The sequence below is a fragment of the Tetrao urogallus genome, assembly GCF_951394365.1.
Source record: "Tetrao urogallus genome assembly, chromosome: 20".
Classification (NCBI taxonomy): domain Eukaryota; kingdom Metazoa; phylum Chordata; class Aves; order Galliformes; family Phasianidae; genus Tetrao; species Tetrao urogallus.
The window spans coordinates 630,461-649,839 of NC_136833.1; the positions used below are offsets into that span (position 1 = coordinate 630,461).

Genomic DNA, 19,379 nt, shown 5'->3' on the forward strand with positions numbered 1-19,379 from the left:
TGCCCAGGGCCCCTCCGTGGCCTGAGGCACCTCCAGGGATGGGGAACCCACAGCTCTGGGCAGCAGTGCAGCACCTCACTGCCCCCTGGGTGAAGAATTTCCCCCTCGCATCTGATTTGAATCTTCCTTCTTTTAGTTTAAAGCCATCCCCTCCTCCTCTCAGTATCAGACCATGTAACGGGTCACTCGCCACCATTTTTTAAGAGCTCCTCACCTTGGTATGGAACTCCATCTTGGTTCTCAGCAGTTTGAGGTAGATGCTGCACAATTGTCCATAGCCCTCGCTCAGGTGGCCCTGGGGACACCAAGAAGTTGGTCACACTTGGGGCAGCCTGCACCTTCAAGAAAGCCTTCTCATCCGGCTCTGGGCAGTGACCCGACCGCTGCCTGCCCAACCCCCAGCCCACCCCACTGCCCTGTGCTGCTGTGCCAGCAGCGCTCATCAGCCCAGCATCTTCCTCACCCTCCTCTTCCTCGCTGGTGATGTGCTGCCACATGGGCTGCCCTCTGTGGCAGGTGTACTGCCTGGGATAGGGCTAAGCAGGAGATGCCTGCGCCCTCCCACTCCTGTGCGTGGCTGCAGGCGGGTGGGCATTGTGCCAGCAGCTTTGTGTGGACTTAGGAAGGGGTGGCAGCCTGGGATTTGCTCACCACTTTCTCATCTCTCCTATTGCACAATTCAGTGCTGCTTTTGACTGTCAGAGTTTCAACCTTAAAAAAGAGGGAACATTATAGATTCAAAGAATATCCCAAGCTGGAAGGGATCTGCCAGGATTACCCCTGGCTCCACACAGGACCACCTAAAAACTAAGCCCTACACCCGATAGCCTTGTTCAAATGCTTCTGGAACTCCAGCGGGCTTGGAGCTGTAACCTGTACCCAAGGAAGGTATTCCACATCTGAATAACATTTGACTTTGCCCAATGTGTTTGATTTTGGTGGAAATGGATACAGAATGAGACCTGCAAACCTAGCCTCACCTTAAAGCACACTAAACCTTAAAGCACTCACCATCCTGCTGAGTTGGAGCTCAGCTCACGCCACGACCCTCAGCCCTCCCTGCTCTCTCCATGCCCCTCTCATTGTCATTCCATGGGCATCCTTCACTGTGAGCATCATCCTCTGCCCCACTTGCCCTGCAGCTCCCAGCTCACCTCCTGCAGCTGCCTTGCCTGCTCTTCTGTTCCCCTGCTGCTTGATTTAACCTACTGTAGCTGGAAAGAGGTCACTCATGCTGCTGTGAGTATTTCTGGCTATAAATACTCTCTCTCATTCATCCCTCTCTGCAGCACGGCAAAGTGAAACGAGCAGAGATAGTGCTTCGAGGCCAGATGGCTCCAGGGAGGAGCTGAGCTGGCAGTCATGGGCAGAGTGAGGGATGCTGTGTGTCCCCAGTGCTGAGCACCACACAGCTCATGCTATGTAGCCAGCCCCGATTTACCCTCCCTGGGGCATCTGTGGGGTCGGCCACTTACCCACATCCTGCTCATGTCACTCAGCTCATTCTTGTATCTCACCGAGTCCTTCAGGACCTGCAAGGGATGGAGAAGAAAATAATCAGCAAGTGAGAGTGGCATGCAGGGCACTGATGGCAAAGTGAGCATTACTATAAGTCAGCAATTAGGCTACAGAACGGGTGTTCTGGACACATTAGTGACCTTACATCCCCAGGGTGCCTCTATCTTTGTTCATGCACAGGGCAGAACACTGTCAGGTCACTCCCATATACATGCCAACAGCTCAGGCATAGTGGTTTCCTCCAGCACCAGCAATGCAGCACAGGGTCTTGGCATGGGGTCATGCATGGGGGTCTTGGCATGGAGGACTGGGGGCAGATTGGCATAGGGGGTTGGCATGGGAGATTGGGGGCAGATTGGCCCTGGGAGGAGCTCTGGTTCCAGGCTGGCTGCTGAGCTGAGTCTGCTGCACTGGGAGGTGTGGGGGCAGTGGTAGCAGAGCTCCGCAGGACGTGGATGGGGATGAGACAGGGAACGGGGGACAGCAGTGTTCTGGGGACAGAAGTGGTGCCGATTCTGACACCCGAAATTCAAGGAAAGTGTCACGAGCCTGAAGGGTGCTGATGAATATGAAATTTCCTTGCACAGCTGGGGGCAGAGCGGAGCACTCACATTTGAATGGCCGTCGCGGAGGAGCTTGTGGAAGACGTGGCAGAACTTCCAGCAGAGCACAGCATTGCCTGAGAGTGGCAGCCGGTTCACCACCGACCAGAAGGTCTGTGCCCCCTTCTCGTGGTGCGTGCCCAGGATGCATGGTGGAGGCCGGTCAAGGAAAGGGGGACGGACGGATGGAGGTCACCCCACAGCCGACTGGCTGATCCAAGCAATGCATGACTTAGTATGGGGTACTTTGGTGTAAAATACGGGGTCCAGCAAAGTGTTTGTGCCCACCCTCGGGAATTGAAGAGGACAGGAGGATGAGTCCATGGAGACAGGCAGAGGAGCAGCGGTGCCAAGCACTGTGCACGCGGGACACAATGTCCTTTCCCAACCAGCACCTGCAGAGCTGAGGGGAGCGGGGCCATCGCTGACACACAGCCAAGCCCTGGGCACACGCTGTACCAGCAGCAGCTCTGCACTGCTGCCCTGGGAAACCAAAGACAGAGGCTGCAGCAGGAAGGAGAGGAAAAAGCAGGGACAGACCCGCAGGAAGCCCCAGTCGGCAGGGAGATCCCCTCAAGATCTGTCCGTCCCCCTCAAGCCCCGGCGGCACCCCCACGATGCACTGCCTCACTGTGGCCCCTTTTCCAGGCAGCCCCAGCCAACTCCCACGCTTGCTTGTCCTGTGGCCAACTTTTGGAAGGATATTTCTGGCGTGTTTCTCCTTGACAGCCACTTCCTGTGTATTAATAGCCTTATTGATGCTGACAGTCTGAAAAACAGAAGCGGTGGGGGGGTGAGATGGGAAGGGCTCGGGCTGCCCCGTCCCCCTGCTCTGCCGGCACCTGTCAGTGCCTGGGTCGCATCCAGGTCCCCGGCCCGCAAAGCGGCCGCTGCCTCGTGCCAGCTGGATGCTGCCCATTCCCGGATGCCTTTCTGGGATGTGCCTGGCATCTGCCAGGTTCAGCCGCTGCCAGGATTCATTTACTCAGCATAATAATGATGCAATTAAAGCAGCGACCACAAAAGGACCCTCTCCTGCCCTGGAGGTGGTGGGACAGGCAGAGGAAGGCAAATCCCTCCCCTGACCTTGGAACATGGGCAGCAGCCAGAAGCTCCAGCTCTACTTTTTTGGGCAGGTTGAAGAGAGAGGATGCTTTGGGCACGACGGGAAATCCAGCACAGGGATGCTGAGATCACTGCAGGCTTGCAAACTCCCACCTGTGCAGGATGCTTTTGCCTCATGCACAGTGGAGGAGGGCAGTAGACTTAGACCCACTAGCTCACCCTGTTTCCCACTGCAGCCTTCCCACTCCAGCTCCAGCCCTGCTGCCACCCTGTGCACCCTGGCCCCGCCACACACCTGTCCCCAGAGTCCCTCCACAGCTCCCACCCCACTCAGAGCTGGTACAATGAGCCCACCGTGTGCTCACACTGCTGTCGCACCCCCTGCCAGGAAAGCATGGTTTGCAATGCAAACGTTGTGGACCTTGTAAAGCCCAGACTGAGAAGCGTGGGTAAATGTTGAGTGAGAAGCCAGCGCACTCCCTGTAGCCTTTAGAGAGGCAGTTGCTGGAGGAGTTTTCTTTGCAGGATTTTGAGCGTTTTTTAACTCTATCCCATTTCTGCACCTGCTTTCTCAAGTGCAGAGCAGGGCTGGGAGCTGCACTGGGGCTGGGAGATGCTCTGGCTCTTGCAGGCACCCAAACCACGAGGGACCGAGCCTGCTCCCGGCCCAGCACCCTGTCACTGCCACAGTCAAACTCCAGCAGGCAAGGGACCCAAGCTTGTGTCCTGCTCGCAGACACACTGAGCACCCACTGGAAACCAGCGCACTGGTGTTTGCAGTGCTTCGTGAAGATCCACGCTACTGATGAGAAACAGGCTGGCTCAGTGCTGTCAGAAGAAGCTAATCACTGACGTGAGTCAATTAAAGCAGTGGGACTGACTCCAGTGCCTTACTCATTGACAATCCTTCCTGCACCCCTGCAGTGCTCTACATCTCCAAGATGTCCTTGGAGGGGAGGCAGGGCTGCGAGGAGCTGCAGGCACGGCTCGTACCCCAGAAAGAGGGCTGGTCACAACCCACATTCCCCAGAAATGTCCCTGGGTTCCTCAGTGTCTGCCAAGGCAGAGATGCTTCTGCCTTCCTCCTTGTGCTGTGGGATCACTGCAGCAGGTGACAGTGCGGGGGGCTTTGCAGGATGACCAACCCACTCAGCCCTTTGTTTTTGCCTTTATCACCCATCACTGCGGGCTGTGCTGAGGACACATGGCACGCTCCCTGCCTGCCGCAAGCATCCTGGACCAGGCCAGAGGGCTGAGGTGTGGATGGAGCGCAGAACTCACTGCTCAGCCTGCCTCAAGGCCTTGGGGCTGCGCTGTGACCCCCGCGCCTGCTGGACAGAAGGTTCCATGGCGGCAGGCAGGCCAGGGCTGTCTGTGGAGAGAAGCAGGGCTGGGGGAGTCCTGCTGGTCCCTGTCCCTACAGAAAGCCTGAAAGCGGAGCTCTGAGCTCACGCTGTCGCTTCCTGACGGCTTTTCCTGGCGAGTCAAGGACACGGCCTTGGCGCAGGCCTGGAGTGAGGAGCCCTGCGGCGCGGCGGGGCTGCAGCCATGAAGCCGCGCAGTGGCCTCCAGGAGCCCCATCTTCAAGCCCCGCCGTCCCTTTGAGGCCAGCACCAGCCCGAGTGGCTGTGGGAAGGCTTTGGGCCACAAGTCCTGGTGCTGCTCACCTCAGGCAGCGAGCTGGCCAGCAGCTGTGACAGCAATTGGAGACGTGGGGCAGCGGTGGGAGGGTTTGCTGCAAACCAGGTCCAGGAGGCTGAGGTGCCTCGAATGGAGCCCCGTTCCTGTTACCCAGGCAGCGAGAGGCACAGTGCTGCTCCCAGCCTCCATGCTGTGCCAACTGCTCTGCCATTGCGGCTGTCCCTGACCTGCAGGACACATCATGGCCTCGGCGGTGCCGCTGCCAGCTCTGGTTACCCTGAGCGGAGGGAGCGATGCTGGGGGCACACAGGGCTCCTCTCCTGCTGCCCCCAGGATATCATCTGCCCAGGAGCTCGGGTCCTGCAGTGCATCCCAGGATGGATTTGAGGCTCCTGAGCCATGCATTGAGCATTCCACCGGGAAAGGGGCACGTGTGGGAAACCTGCTGGGTACAGGGGCAGGCAGTGGATAGCTGCCTCATCCCCCTCGTTCCCCTTAGAGATTTCCCCAAATTACAGGCTTAGCATCCTTTGAATTGCAAATCTCCCATTACGCAGAGAGCAGTTCAGCTCTGCACAGTAGCTGTGCAGTGCCTTCCATTTCCAGAAGGAAATGAGTGTTGATTAAAGAATCCGGAGCTATTGCAAATTATTTGGAGAAACTGAGTAAGTTGCAGTGCAAATCCTCTTAGTAATGGCTCCTCATTTCTCCTTAATTCCTTTCTATAAATGGATAGCTGGGATTGAGCATACCTTCAGAAAACTGCCCCCCACCAAGCCCCGCAGACACAGGGGCTCTGGGGGAAGCAAATGAGATCTGACCAGGACAGAGCTGCCTGAAAAAATCTGGGAAAATAATTAAAACACAAATCCCAGTCCAGCAGAGCTCTGCTGCAGCCTCTGGCAATGGGGCGGGAAGGAACGAGACACAGGAATCCCCCGGGAGCCTTCCAGAGGTGTAAATCACAGCGGCTGGAAGAGCTCATGCATCTTTTTAAACGTCACTCACCAGCAGCAGCCAAAAGCCAAACACAGACTCCTTGGGCTTCAGGCAGGTTTTTGGCCCCAGCGTCCCGGTGTGTGTGGCTTCCACTGCTGGACTGAGAACTCAGAAAGTGCCGCTCACCCTCTGCCTGGGAGCTGGAGCCACTCCAGGCACCGAACGCCGTGACCTGCCCTAACCAGGCAGGGAATAATGCCCCGACAGGCACCAACCTCAGTGTTTGCCCTCGCTTGGGCCATAAGAAACAGCCACATCATCCCCAAAGCAGCACACAGGTACTCTGAAACCTTGCTCTATCGACCAGGGTTTGCTCTCTGCTGTCAGGGCTGGAGATGTACTTCATGTTCTGTTGGGAAAACAACATCTCAGCTCACGAGCTGCTACACAACACAGGCAGGCACCTGCTTGGGGCAGCGCATGGGCTCCTGCTGGCACGGACACAGGGTGGCCAAAGGTGACACCACGCTGTTCAACTTCTCTGCCTGGATTCTGCTCTCTTGGGCTTGGTAATTTGGGTCTACACCACACTTTGCCTTACCAACAGCACAAGAAATGGATGCATCACTGCTGCTGGCAGGTGGCTTTGGGATCCTCCGGCTCAGCAGCAGCAGGAGAGCCGCGGAGGGCAGAGGTGGGAGATCCCATCAGAACCACTGCCTTTGAGACAGCCAAACAGAAAGAATAAAGGAAACCACCCAGGTGTGATAGGTGTGGGGGCACCGGGCAGGATGTCTGAGCTGTGGGAGGCAGAGACCTAGATGTTGCCAGGGGTGAGCTGGACTTTCTGCAGGGCTCTGGTGGCCGGTTATGGCCCTGGGAATGGGAGCGCACTGCAAAGAACACAGCATTCTGCACCACTGCGGCACCAGAACCCAGATAGTTGGGACGTTCAATTTCTCAAATGCCACAAACAATTTATGCAGATCAATTACTCTGGATTTTTTTTTTAATCCCGCTTGAGGAATACGGACTTTTTCAATACACAGAAAAGCTTCCCCAGCTCTCCCCTCCCCACCCCACACAGCTGCTCCCCCAACACACACTCATTACTCTCCGTGCTTAATTATTGATAAGGGCATGAGATCAGCAGCAGCCAACTGTGCCCATGCCCGACATGGCCCAGCCGGTGCGGGCCACAAGCCCGTCTGCGCTGTCCCATTAGCCAGGCTTTTAATTTTAAGTGGGGATTTTATACAAAGATAATCTCTTCCGCCAGCAGTGATTTATATCAGTGGGGGTTGCCCAGGGTCAGAGTTACAGGCAGGTCCTCCACAGCTTTCATGATGTTTTCCCCATGTCCCCAGCTGGAGTCCCATGTTTGCCAACATTTGGGCATTTTTTGCAACGGGAGAAAACAGGAGCAGGATGGGATGGGGGAGGATGCAGGAGCAGAACCTGAACGCCCATGGCCCGTGCTCATCCCCAGGCAAACGTTCAGGTGACCGGCAGCCATCCCAGGACCAAACCTGCTTGGGAAACGGTAACACCTGTGCAGGTGTCACCACGAGGATACCTGTCCCTCTAATGGCAAAGCACATCCCAAAGCACTGCGGGATGCAGTGACAGCACCAGCGCTGCGCTGCGGCCATACAGCTGCGAGACAAAGCTGCAGCTCGCACCGCACAGGCGAGGTGAGCCCCGTGGGGTGAGCCCTATGGGGCCGGGCTGCGAGCAATCGGCCTGAGCCGGCAGCAACAGGCGCTCCCGCGGAACCTCCCGGCCGCAGCTCCACCCGCTGAGCTGCGAACGGAGCGAGGAGTCCCTCAGCACTGTGGGCAGACGAGAGAAAATTGAGGGAGCCTTCCTCTTCCTTAGGCGGATTCGTTAGAGGACCAGCAGCCACCCGGCGCCGGGAGCTCCAGAAGAGCGCGGCCGTTCCGCGGGCACACGGAGCAGGGAAGGAGCCGGGAGCAGCTCGCGTCCCTCGGGCTCCACGCTGCGCCCCTGCGGCCTCGCCCTGCCCCAGCGCAGCGCCCGCCGCCCGGCCCCCGGGGGACGCGAAGCCCCTCTCGCGGGTGGGCGCGGCCCTCGCACCCCGCTCGGCTCCGTCCTCGCGCGCGGCCCCGGCTCACCGCGCGCAGCGCCCGGGGCATCGCACGGCACCGCGGGCTCCGGGCGGGGCAGCGCCGGGTCTCCGCAGCGCGGGCAGCGGGGATCGGCCGCCCGAGAACGCGGCGCCCCGCAGCTCGGCTCGCACCGCAGCGCGCTCAGAGCGCGGCAGAACCGCAGCGTTCCGGGTCTCGCCGGCGGCGGAACAGCGCCGTGCCGGCACCGCGCCGCCCCGCATCGCGGCTCCCGGCGAACCGCCCCCGGCCCCGCCACGGCCCGAGGAGTCCCGCACGGACGCGGGGCCCGCGAAGGAGGAGGAGGATGCGCTCACCATTTTGCCCGCCTCCATGGCCGCTCCTGCCGGGCCTCGCCGGAGCCCGATCGGCGGGGCCGGGCCCCGCTCCCCGCGGCTCCGCAGCTCCCACGGCGGCGGCGCGGGGCGGGAGCGGGGCGGGGGCGAAGCGCGCTCCCGCGTGGCCCCGCGGAGGAATGGGGGGAGGGAGGAGGGAGCGCGCTCAGCCCTGCGCCGAACAACAAAGGGCGGCCGCGGGGTCGGCGCGCGGCTCAGCTCCCCCCGCGCCGGGAGCGGCCCCGAACTCGGGGATGGGCGGGGGGCCGCTCCGCACGAGCCCTGCCTGGGGCTACGGGACGGGGAGCAGCCGGGCAGCAGGGAACGCGGTAGCGGGTCGGTGTCCGCGTTTCTGTCGAGAAGCGCTTTAGCAGCTTCACAAGGCAGGCACGAAAGAAACCCAAACAACTCCGCTCTCGTTCTTTACGTTCCCTTAAAGCAAACCCAAAGCAGGGAGAAGGAAAAGCATCGCAGCACTGAAACGCAGCTGGCCCAGTGCAGAAGGTTCCCAGCCCCGGGGAAAAGATGCTGTGTGGTGCCGGCCGGGGGCTGCTGCGCTCTGCTCACGGCTCAGCTGCTCGCCAAGGGACTCAGCCGCCCAGTTTTCACACCTTATCCTCAGCTTTCACCAGTTGCCCTCACCCTGTAGACACCTGGTGACGTGAAAAAAGTCCCAAAGAGCAAATCCCCACTTTCAATGAACCTAGTTCCTACGGGAGAAGGTGCTCTGGTTCTGGTTCCTCATCCCAGCGCACAGGTGCGCACAAGGCAGCGCTCTGGGCGTAAGCACCATCCCCACTGCAGGCACCTGCCCCGTCCCAGCATCTCCTTGCAGCACACGTGGCAGGAGCCATGTGTCAGGTCTCCATGATACCAACCACAGCTCAGGCAAAGGAGGCAAAGCCTGGATGGAGGGATGTGGGGTGACAGAGGACGCTGGGTCTGCTCCCTCCTAGCTGCGAGCCCTGCTTTCAGCAAACATTTATGGGATTTGGGATAGCCCACCATCTGCCCCAAGAAAACCTTGGTAATTTGTGTATAGATGTTATGAATGAAGACAGACCATCTGAGATGTGCGAAAATGCTGCATCCACTGCAGCCCCTTCTGGGAACACAGCATGAAAATGGAAGCTGCTTGGAAGACGTACAGCATATGGAACATGCATGGGAGCTGCATGGAAAATGAAACATGGGAGTTGATGGAAGATGGGAATGTTGGTCCCCACCACGCAGCCCTGCCTATGTGGCACCGCCGCCCTGCTGTCCCCCTGAGTTAACGAGATCCAGGATTAATTAACTCGGCACCAGCTGGGCTTAGCATCACTCTGAACCAGATCTAGCAGTGTCTGGCTTGCTGCTCTGGCTCCATGGTGCAAAGCTCCTCCTGTGAATGCAGAGCACCACGAGGCCCCAGCCCTGCGATTAGCACCTCCCAGCCGGGCTTTAATGCCTCACTTACCCACACAGAGACCTTAAGGTAAGTGTGCTATGGGCATGCCCTGGGGCACAGTGGAAAACAAAGAGAATTGAGAGAAAAGCCCAGTTCTGTCCTCCACCACGACATGCATGTGAATTTTCCTACTCTGCCACCCGCGTGGGGTTACACAGTACACAGCTTTTAAAATAATTTGCGAGATCCCAGCATTTCACAGCAAACCCAATCAGCTCGTTACCATTAACCTGGTCTGGTTTAGCCCCATCCAGCTCTGAGAGAGGCAGGGACCCAGCAGAACAGTGCTGGATCGGTCTTGGGTGAGCTCCTGCCATGGGTGCTGCCATCAGGGATAGCGTGAGTTGGTGCCATGAAAGACATTCCTGTATGGAGCTGCTGGAGCCTGTGTCCAGGTCAAGTCCCCTCCTGTGCCAGCACAGCACGGACAGCAGAACCATCCGGGGATGGAGAGACCCAGCTCTGGAGCTGCATGGCAAGGAGGGCTCTGAGGAAGGGCAGACACAGGAGACAGGGCAGGGAAAATAGCAGCCAACTCCCACCGAAATGAAGGGAGTGAGGCGCAAACACGTCGGCAAACCGGGCTGTGTGTCACTGCAGGCGGGCTGACAGGGTCAGTCCTGCACCGATCTACGAGTCGCTGTGTTTGCATGGTTTGACATTTCTTCTTTCTCTCTGAGCTCATGCTCCAAGGGGAGATGCAGCAGAGCTGGGCCCACCCTGCGATGTGAACTGTTTGCGTCTCAGAGTTCACTGGTCTCTTTTTCTCTCCCACTGCCCTTTTTACCAGGTCTAAAAATACTCCAAAACCTTTTAAACCCTCTTCTTTTGCAGCCTCCTCCTTGCTCCATGACTAATGATGTCTGGAGCTCCCTCCTGATAGCTCCACATTGCCCTGGGAGGACAGAGCTGGAGCAGCTTTCGGGCACCCCAGAGCCTCACAGTGCACCCACAACAGGATCATCCCTGTTTGCACTTTGATCTCCCATTGCTTGGGATGTCCTCTTGATTTGCACGGCTGATCCCCTGTGTGAGGGCAGGTATGCCGTCCCTGTGCTGGGAATTATCTCCTCAGTGATCTCTCCTCGGGGGATGCAATGTTTCCCAGCTGCCTCAGCCTGGAGGAGCCACCCAACCCAACATTTGTACAGAGCTGGCGGCTCCTGGGCATGCTGGGGCCTGGAAGGGTTTGCAGATGCTCACCCTAACTCTTGGCAGAGCCCTGTGCATAATGCAGAGCTGGAAGGGCACTGACAAGCACTGAGCACATAAGAAACCGTTTGCTTTCTGCTTTGCAGGCTTTAGGCATTCTTAGCACCAGTCCTGTTCTCATGGCTCCGCACAGCAGCCCGTGCTGCAGGGATGAGCTGAGCCACGCTGGGTTTCCGTTCTGGTCTGCAAAGCTGGGGGATGCTTTGTGCTGGGTGGGGGTCATTGGCTGCACCGTGCCATTCTGGAGCCATTTAGAGAACAGTGTATGAAGTGGGTGCAACCAAGGGTGAAGCAGCTGCTTCCCAGTTCCGAGTTGTGCATGAGCCATGCTGTGGCACTTTAGGGCAGATTTCTAAGCTGTTCAGGTGCTCCAACACACCAGAAAATCTTGCCAGATTATTAATGCCCAAATACCTGCAAATCTTGATTTTCGATAATACCCTATTTAGCGCAGGACTTAAAAGCTCAACTCATTAAAAAAAGCCCAAACAAACCAAAAAGCTTTCTAATGCTGCAGTTCCCCATGCATGTGAAAGTGAGAGCACAAAGCTGAGGGGCCAGGGGTGGGCAGTCTGGGCTGCAGGGAGGGGGGCTGCACCATGCTCTGTTGCGCTGCCAATATATGGATTGTCTTCAAAAATTAAATGATCCAGCCACGGTTCCTGCCCCTGTTATTGATAACATGTTATTTTTAGCTGCTGGTTCCATCGATGTCTGCTCGTGTTCCAGTGCCTGCAGCCGGGGCCGGTGTGGGGTGAGCAGGAGCTCAGCAGCTGCACAGCAACCAGCTGAAAAACGCACGAGATGGGAAGGACAGGCAGCACCTGCCCTGCGGGATCCCAGCTCTGCAGGGCTGCTCTGCGGGACCAGGGCAGGAGCAAACCATGCGTCCCACTGGGCACTGGGCATGGAGCCTTGCTGGGGGGCAGATGGGGCAGGCACTAGCTTATGTGCTAGAGCCAAAGGACAGCATTCAGTGGCATCAATACCACATGGGTGTAACCGAATTGCAGCAGGAGGATGTGAAACCTCACGTCTAACCTCAGCTAATATTAAGTGGCCACTTGCTTCGCACTTGCAGATGTCTCCGTGTCCCCTGCATCTCCACACGTACGTGCGGGTTCTCTGGAAAGCCCTTGTGACTCTACAGTCTGTCTTCCTTTACATGCATGCAGCCCACTCTGCACAATGCACCGCTTGAGTTTTGCACTTCCTTTTTGTGAGCTGATGCGACGAGATAAGCACAACGCCCAGCAAAGGAAGCGGGGTCAGCAGAGTTCATCAGTGAGCTGCCCGAACACCAGCGCTGAGCTCAGTGCGTTCACACTGCTCCCCTTGTCAGAGAGCTGGCACGTGGAGCCTGGTGCTCCTCCATCCCATCTCCAGGGTGCTCCTCTGACCCCTGGCTGCTCCTCTTTCCCAAGTGCTCTTCCACCGCCGAGTGCTCCTTCATCACCTGAGTGCTCCACACTGGGTGCTCCTCCATCCCCCAGGTGCTCCTCCACCACTGCTGCTCATCCATCCCCGTCTTCCCTTCGTGCCCCCAGAGTGTACTCAGCTAAATGCTCCCAGGCAGAAATCAATGGCTCCTACTTTCTCTTCACTTCTCCACTTTGCAGCCTGTCCATAACAGGATCGTTGCCATAAATTATTCAGCAAACAAGTCGATTAAATGCGGCTCCCGTTGAGTTCCTTTCAAAACTCTTAAGTTTTGCCTTGGAAGCATCAGCTTTATTTACAGAGAGCCAGGGCAGCAGGGCTGGAGCATGAGGAGCACCAGAGGCTGCAGAGGAAGCAGAGCCAAAGTACCTCCATCCCTCAGCTCATCCCTCACGTCCTTGGGTGCTTGGAGAGGCAGATGATGCCCCATGCCTGGCAGTGTTCAAGAGGCATTTGGACAATGCCCTCAATAACATGCTTTAACTTTCTGTTAGCCCTAATGTTGGACTCTACGATCTTTTGTAGGTCCCTTCCACCTCTGGCCATCAGCCAGAGGCCATGAAACCCATGGAGCACAAGGCAAAGGAACTGGTTCCAGAATGATGGGTACAAATGGGTGTTCCCAGTAACAGTGATCTTGACACACCGGTACTTTTACAGTGTAGATTTGCTGGTACCATCACCTCTGCCTTCCCTCTGTGAAAGTTCGAATTAGTGACCAGAGTGAGATCAGCTGATGGACAGACAACCTGGGTTCAGGTTAGAAAATCCCCTCACGCTGCTGACAGTGACGAGGCCAAGGCTGCCCAGGCTGCATTGAGGTCCCCGCGTGGTGACCCTGCGAGCAGCACTGACCTGCGCCCAGCACAGTCACAGAATGGTTGGGAAGGAAGGGGCCTCACAGCACCCTCAGCCCCATCCACCACGGGCTGGGTGCCCCCAGCTCAGGCTGCCCACAGCCCTCCATGGCCCGGGGCACCTCCACGGATGGGGAGCCCACAGCTCTGGGCAGCAGTGCAGCACCTCACAACCTTCATAGTAAAGAATTTCCCCCTCACATCTGATTTTCTGATGGACTCACAGTGGGAGAATAGAAGAGCAGCCACACTCTGGTACCTAAGTGCACGTTCCATGCGCTGTGACAGAAGCAGCAGTGGCCTCACTGTCCCTGCTCGATCTCTCTCATGCTCAGGATACGTGTGTTTGTTTGCTACAAGTGGGGAAAGCAAAAGCATGTGGTGCCAAGGGACGTCCGCCGGGACGCGGGTGGAGCAGGGCGTCCTCAGAGCCAACGCTGCGGTGGAAAAAACCCAGTGCTGGGAGGAAACAGCTCCTTCTGCCTGCCTGAGGCTTACGAGCGGGGCAATCACAGGCACGAAAGGCTGCAAAGTTCCTTCCTGAGATCCAAATATTAGTTTTTACTCATTTTCCATTTCTGAAAACAAATGCCGCTGGCCTGGAGCGCGCTAGTGAGCCCTTTCACTTCCCAGCCCTAGAACAAAGGCCAGCACTGTGGTGCTCTTCCAGCCCTGGGACCGCTGCTGGAGAGGAATCGAGAAGGCAAAACCCTGCCCTGGGCGTGGAACACATGCCTGTGCCATCCAGCAGGATGTGGGAAATTGCACTTGAACTGCACACGGAGGAGCTGGAGCCATCAGGAGCCTATCTGGAGGCAGCGAGGTCCTTGTGTGGCCACCATCACGCTGCGGTGCCGTGGGGGAGAACGCCACTGCGTTTCCCTGGGCTTTACACCAGGGATGCTGCAGTGAAGCCCTGAAATCTTCCAACTGCTTGAGATCATCATATTAATACACCCAATTTAATTATTTTTAAGCCATTCTGGACACTCCCAGGCTGCGGCATAGAGCCATCCCAGCACAGGTCCTCACTGCCTCCAGGGCATCCTCCTGTAAGGGATGCACTGTGTCCAGAGGAGAGCCATGGGACAAGGGACATACAAACACACTGCGAGGGCTCGGCCCCAGGGAGTGCAGCACCCAGCTCTGTTGTTGAGAAAATCCTCCACAATTCCTTCAGGCAATGGGGACTTGGAGCACATTTTTGGATGCCGGCTCCTGGCTGAGTGCAGCCTCACCCATCCCAGAGGTGCGTGCAGCTGAGCACAGTCCTCACTCCTCATGGCTGCAGGGTGGAATTGCCCAGGGTTAGAGCAGGCTGTGCCTGGATGCTGTAAGCACAGCACATGCCTTGCAGGCTAAAAGCAAATGGGCACTTGGAGGCACTAAGACACCCTGAACTCACTTATCAGAAGAAAGGAGCTCGGCAGACTCCGATCCTCCATTATCTCCGATAGCAATCAGCAGCTCTTAACATCTCCACACTCAGCAAAATCTCCTTTACCTTCTCCTGAGGGGAAGAGAAGGTGGAAATACAGAGAATAATTGATCCTGCAGCAGCAGGAAGGGGGGAGAAGGGTTAAAATCATAAACGATTCAATGCACGCAGCGCGGCTGATTGCCATTTCCACGTGGTGGCTGGTGAGCAGGAAGACTTGGCTCAGCTATGACTCGGGTGCATTCTTTTGGTAAAGTACAAGAGATGCAAAGTGGGATGTCCCCATGGGCACCCCCAGCAGGACCCCGGGCAGAGCAGAGCCCCAGAAAAGACGAAAGAAGCCACGATGCAATAGGCACAGGGCGCCTTCCCCAGCTGGGCATCTGCAGCAAACTTGGACATCTCTGTTAAAAAAATAAAACGGGAATGCGTGAGACGATGCCTATTTCTAGCTGTGGCTCCTCCCCTGTGCATTTGGCCTCCCCAGCGACTCAGTAATTCAAGGCACTGCTTTTGGAGCTATAAACAGAGCCCAAGTGGGACTGCCATTGCTGAGCAGACGAACAAGGGCAGAGCCTGTGGGGGCAGGGGGTTCTGCAGCAGCAGCAGCAGCAAAGGACCCAGAAGCGTGTGTACCTTTGCACCCTCCAGACAAGTGTTTACCTCCACAAAAGCAGCCAGTCCTTGCTAGCTCTGTAGGAACATTTCATTCCCATTTGTGAAGTAAACAAAGTGCTTTTTGCTGGGAAAGCATGGGATCTCCATCAGGTTACAGACTGGGAACGACGCCACCAACAGAGGTTTTCCCAGGCAGCACAGAAGTCAAGGACTTCCTCTCCTCCCCTTCAGCCATGCCTTCTGACCTTCCCACATCACCAGAGGAAGGGCGACTTCTGATGGGAGCACTTCTGGAGACTTGAGATGTGACATGGGACGTGATACAGGATGTGACACGATGTCAGCACACTGCAGGTGCTGCTAATCATCAGCACGGGTGATGGCAGCCACGTGGAGCTGGACTGCGAGGTCCTTGGGGTCCCTTTCACAGCAGGATACTCCAGGACTCGGGGCTGTCAGAAGGAATGGGGACAATCCTTGGGCTGCGCAGCAGCGTGCTTTGTGCTTACAGAACCCCATATGCTCGTCCACTTTATGTGAACACAATGACTGGAAAACACTATTTTCCAGCCAGCATCTGCTAATTAAAATAAAAAGCAATGCCATACACTCTCTAGAGAGCTCTAGGCTGCTTGCATGGAATAAAAGAGACAAATGTTAACAATAACAGCAAGTCTCCAGCCCTGCCCTGATGAGAGAAGCCTCTGCTCCCAATGGGTTCCTTTGTTTGCAGCAACTTGCCTCCTCGTTCTGCATGGTAAATATTTAATGTGCCATCTCGGGCAGCCCGGCTGCTGGGAGAAAAGTGCTTTTTGGGTCTGTGTCTGTGGACCATGAGGCAAAGCAAAAAGTAGGGGTGAGAGCCACGGGGCCCAAAGGACACCTCACAGCCCATGGCAATGCTGGGTACCTTGGGATGGATGTGCACACAAATGTGGTCTGTGCAGGGAGTGATGCCATCAAACTGAGATGGAGTGTAAAACCAGGTAACAGGCTGTGACAAAAGTAAAGGCAAAATGACGAAAGTCCTGCAAAACAATGGTTGCAGCTCTGGTAATGAGAGAATGCAACGGTGCCTGCCTGTCCCAGCACCAAACCAGCACAGGGGGCTGAAGGCAAGGCAAGGATGGGATCAGCACGCACATGCTGAGCCCCACGGGCAGGTGCAGACACACTCACCTGAGGTGTCCCTGGCTGGGATCCCCAGGGCATGAGCCCAAAAATGCCTCCACCAAAGGAGGAACTGAAATTCTGCCGTTACAAAAGGAAGCTGCATGTGCTGGCACACAAAATATTAAATGTCTGCACACAGCTTTGAGCCGGGAACTTTGCCTTCTCTGTGCAGACTGGGGGTAATTTACCTGCCACCCCGGTCAGCCCGAACAGCAAGCAACACACAGCCATGGCCAGCAGCCGTCAGGGATGTGCACATCCGGGCTGCAACCCCGCTGACTGCCTGCCTCCTCCACACACTCTGTCCCCAGGAAGTTTTCCTAGATAGTGACTGGGCAAAACGAATCAGGGGTCTGGGGCCCGGCCCTCCTCTGCTCCTCGTGCTGCTGCATCACCCAGGCTGAGGTCATGGCAGCAGGACTGGGGTGTCCCGACTGCCCCAGCCAGATCCCTTTAGGATTAGGTGGGTTTAAATTGATTCTCTGCACCTGTGCATAGCAGACACTGAGCTGTAAAACTGGAGGTGACCAAGGAGCATGGGGTCTCGCTGTGCCTCAACACACCCAGCTCCACCAGCACCTCCTTATGCTGCCATCCATGGCCCCACCTGCTCCCTGCACCCACTCTCTGAGTCCAGCATCACAGAAAAGCTTCAGTTATTTCTGCATGGATTTAAATAAAAAACCCCACCACCCTAGATTTCATTAAGGGAAAGGCAGACCTCATGCAGCTAATTTGAGAAGAGAAACTATTTTCTTTCACAGAGGCGAAGCCGTGGGGATGGAAATAAGTTCCTAAGTAAGACTCACTGAAAGGAGCCGGGATGACTCATTTCTTCACTGCTGAAGCTGTATTCACTCCCAGGCACCTCTAATTCCTATTACAACAAAAGACACCGGGAGCATTGGGGATCACTCAGGACAAGGCACAAGAGCTCGATTTCCTGGAGATGAAAGAGCAGAGAATTAATCCCCTGTATCACCGGCTCCCCCAGGATGGGCTCAGCTGGCTTCATCCCTCACCCTCCACAGGCAGGAGCTATTTTTTCCTGTTCTTGCCAGTGTCAATATGTTTCTTTAAATATCTGTACAGAGAGGCTATATATATAGCAACACTGGTGCTTTGAAAGGAGCCTCATTTCCTGTGTAAGAACTGAAGTTCTTGGCAAAACTGCCAGCGGCTGCAGCATCTGAACCACAAAAATTGTTTTGTAAAAGCGAAGATGTCAGAAGCAAAATGGCATTTCCTCCATGAGGCCAAGTTACAACGGACCAGCTCCTGGGTGGAGAACGTCATGGTGCTCACTGCAGTGCATGCAATGAGGTTTGGAGTGCTTTGGGAACAGGGCTGCTCCCCACTCATGCCCACCTGCAGAACTGGCTGCAGGATGTAATGGACTAGGCTTGGTGCAGCAGAAGATTGGATTTGGGATGGCAAGGGGTGGTAGCAGAGCTTGTATAGCAGGAGCTGGCACAGCACAGAGCTCCCAAGGATTCGTTTTGGGAGCTCAATCACCACTTGTGGCCGCACTGATGTCTTTCCATGAGGATTTCTCAGCCAGAAGCTGCTATTAGTGCTGGTCCTGCACCAGCATGGAGCTGTAAGGACCCAGCACACTACACCTGCATGCAAGGCAGCATGGCAGCTGCAGTGGGTGATCAGCAATCTGTGTTTCTTCTCACCGGGAACAACTTGAAGAGAAGATACGTGCAAACTTTTCAGATTTCCTGGAAGAATTTTAAGCAAGAAACGTCTTCTCCTAACACTTGCTACAATCAGGAGAAAGCCCAGAAAATGAATGCCCAAGGCCATTGATGGGCACAGGATGTGGCACGAAGCACACAGCAGTCCCCTCTCCAATGCCAGGCACCACCTCCAGCAGCACCATTATCCCCAAGGGCACAACATGTACTCCTAACACAATTCTGCTCCAGCCCTGCAGCAGCAATGAGAACCACAACCATGACAACAGCCCTGTCCTGAGCCAGGCTGCATCGCAAAGGGAGAGCCTTAAGGCAGCCCAGGAGCATTCCCACAGCAAGCCACTCCTCGCTGCTGCACTGGACACCAACACCCATTGAGGAAGCCTCCACATCACCCCTTTCCACGCACATTCACCCCTCTCCAGCATTTGGTTTCCCAAAGGAGGGAAGAGGCCATGCAGAAGCCCAGAGGCAGCTGGGCAGATGTGCTCAGGGTGAGGCAGGACACTCTTCCAGACAGTGATGTTTCCAGATGATGCTCATCCCTACTCGCAGTGCTGAATACGTTCCTGGGGCTGGCAAAGCCACGGGCTGCGGGAGTGCCAGGGCAGCCGGTGGCACAGCAGAAGCTCTGGGTGGCTTTGTGTCCTGCTGTGACGCCCGTGCTCAGCTCCATCTGTGCGGGTCCTCCGCATCCCACAGAAATCCTTCCTCCTCCTGACATCATCTCAAGATCTTGGCTCACCCAAGTGTCGAACATCTCATCTCTGCCAAGGCAGTGCATCACGTCCATGCACTGCGATAGCAAGATGTGCTCCTCAGCCCCATCCTGGCATGGGAACACCCACAGAAGAAGGAGCAGGGAGGAGAGGGGAAGCCAGGCAGGAAGGATCCCGAGGCACACACCCAAGGGAGGGTCCAGGCTTCAGTCCTTCCCCACACACCTCCAGCACAGGTGAGCCTTGGCACAGAAAGATGGTATGACATCCCATAACCACCACCAGCTCTTGGCGGGGTGCTCTCATCTCCCCTTTGACCACACGAGATGATGGTGCCCAACCCCAGCAGCTGTTACCCAGGTCACCATGAGTCCTTCTGGCATGATTGCGGGGGGCTCTTTCAGTCCCAGATATTTTCCCAGCTGCCACGGGATGGGTGGGTTTGGAAGCAAGAAAGGGATGGGGCTGCGCTTGCAGAAATACAGGGAAAACATTCACTTGGAAAGCTGCTGAGCGTATGGAACTTTGGTTAAGAAAAGTCAC

At 56.4% G+C, this 19,379-nt stretch overlaps 1 protein-coding gene across 1 annotated transcript in view; it reads right to left on the bottom strand.

The window, feature by feature from the left end:
• Window positions 1–19,379, bottom strand: part of HIP1 (huntingtin interacting protein 1) — a gene marked incomplete at both ends in the record, with an annotated part of 32,697 nt that overhangs the window by 12,186 nt on the left and 1,132 nt on the right. Inside the window, 4 exons of the mRNA XM_079545162.1 lie at window positions 215–295; window positions 1,476–1,532; window positions 2,130–2,272; window positions 2,826–2,889. Of these exons, the coding sequence (XP_079401288.1) occupies window positions 215–295; window positions 1,476–1,532; window positions 2,130–2,272; window positions 2,826–2,889 (345 nt within the window). The remainder of the gene's footprint in view (window positions 1–214; window positions 296–1,475; window positions 1,533–2,129; window positions 2,273–2,825; window positions 2,890–19,379) is intronic.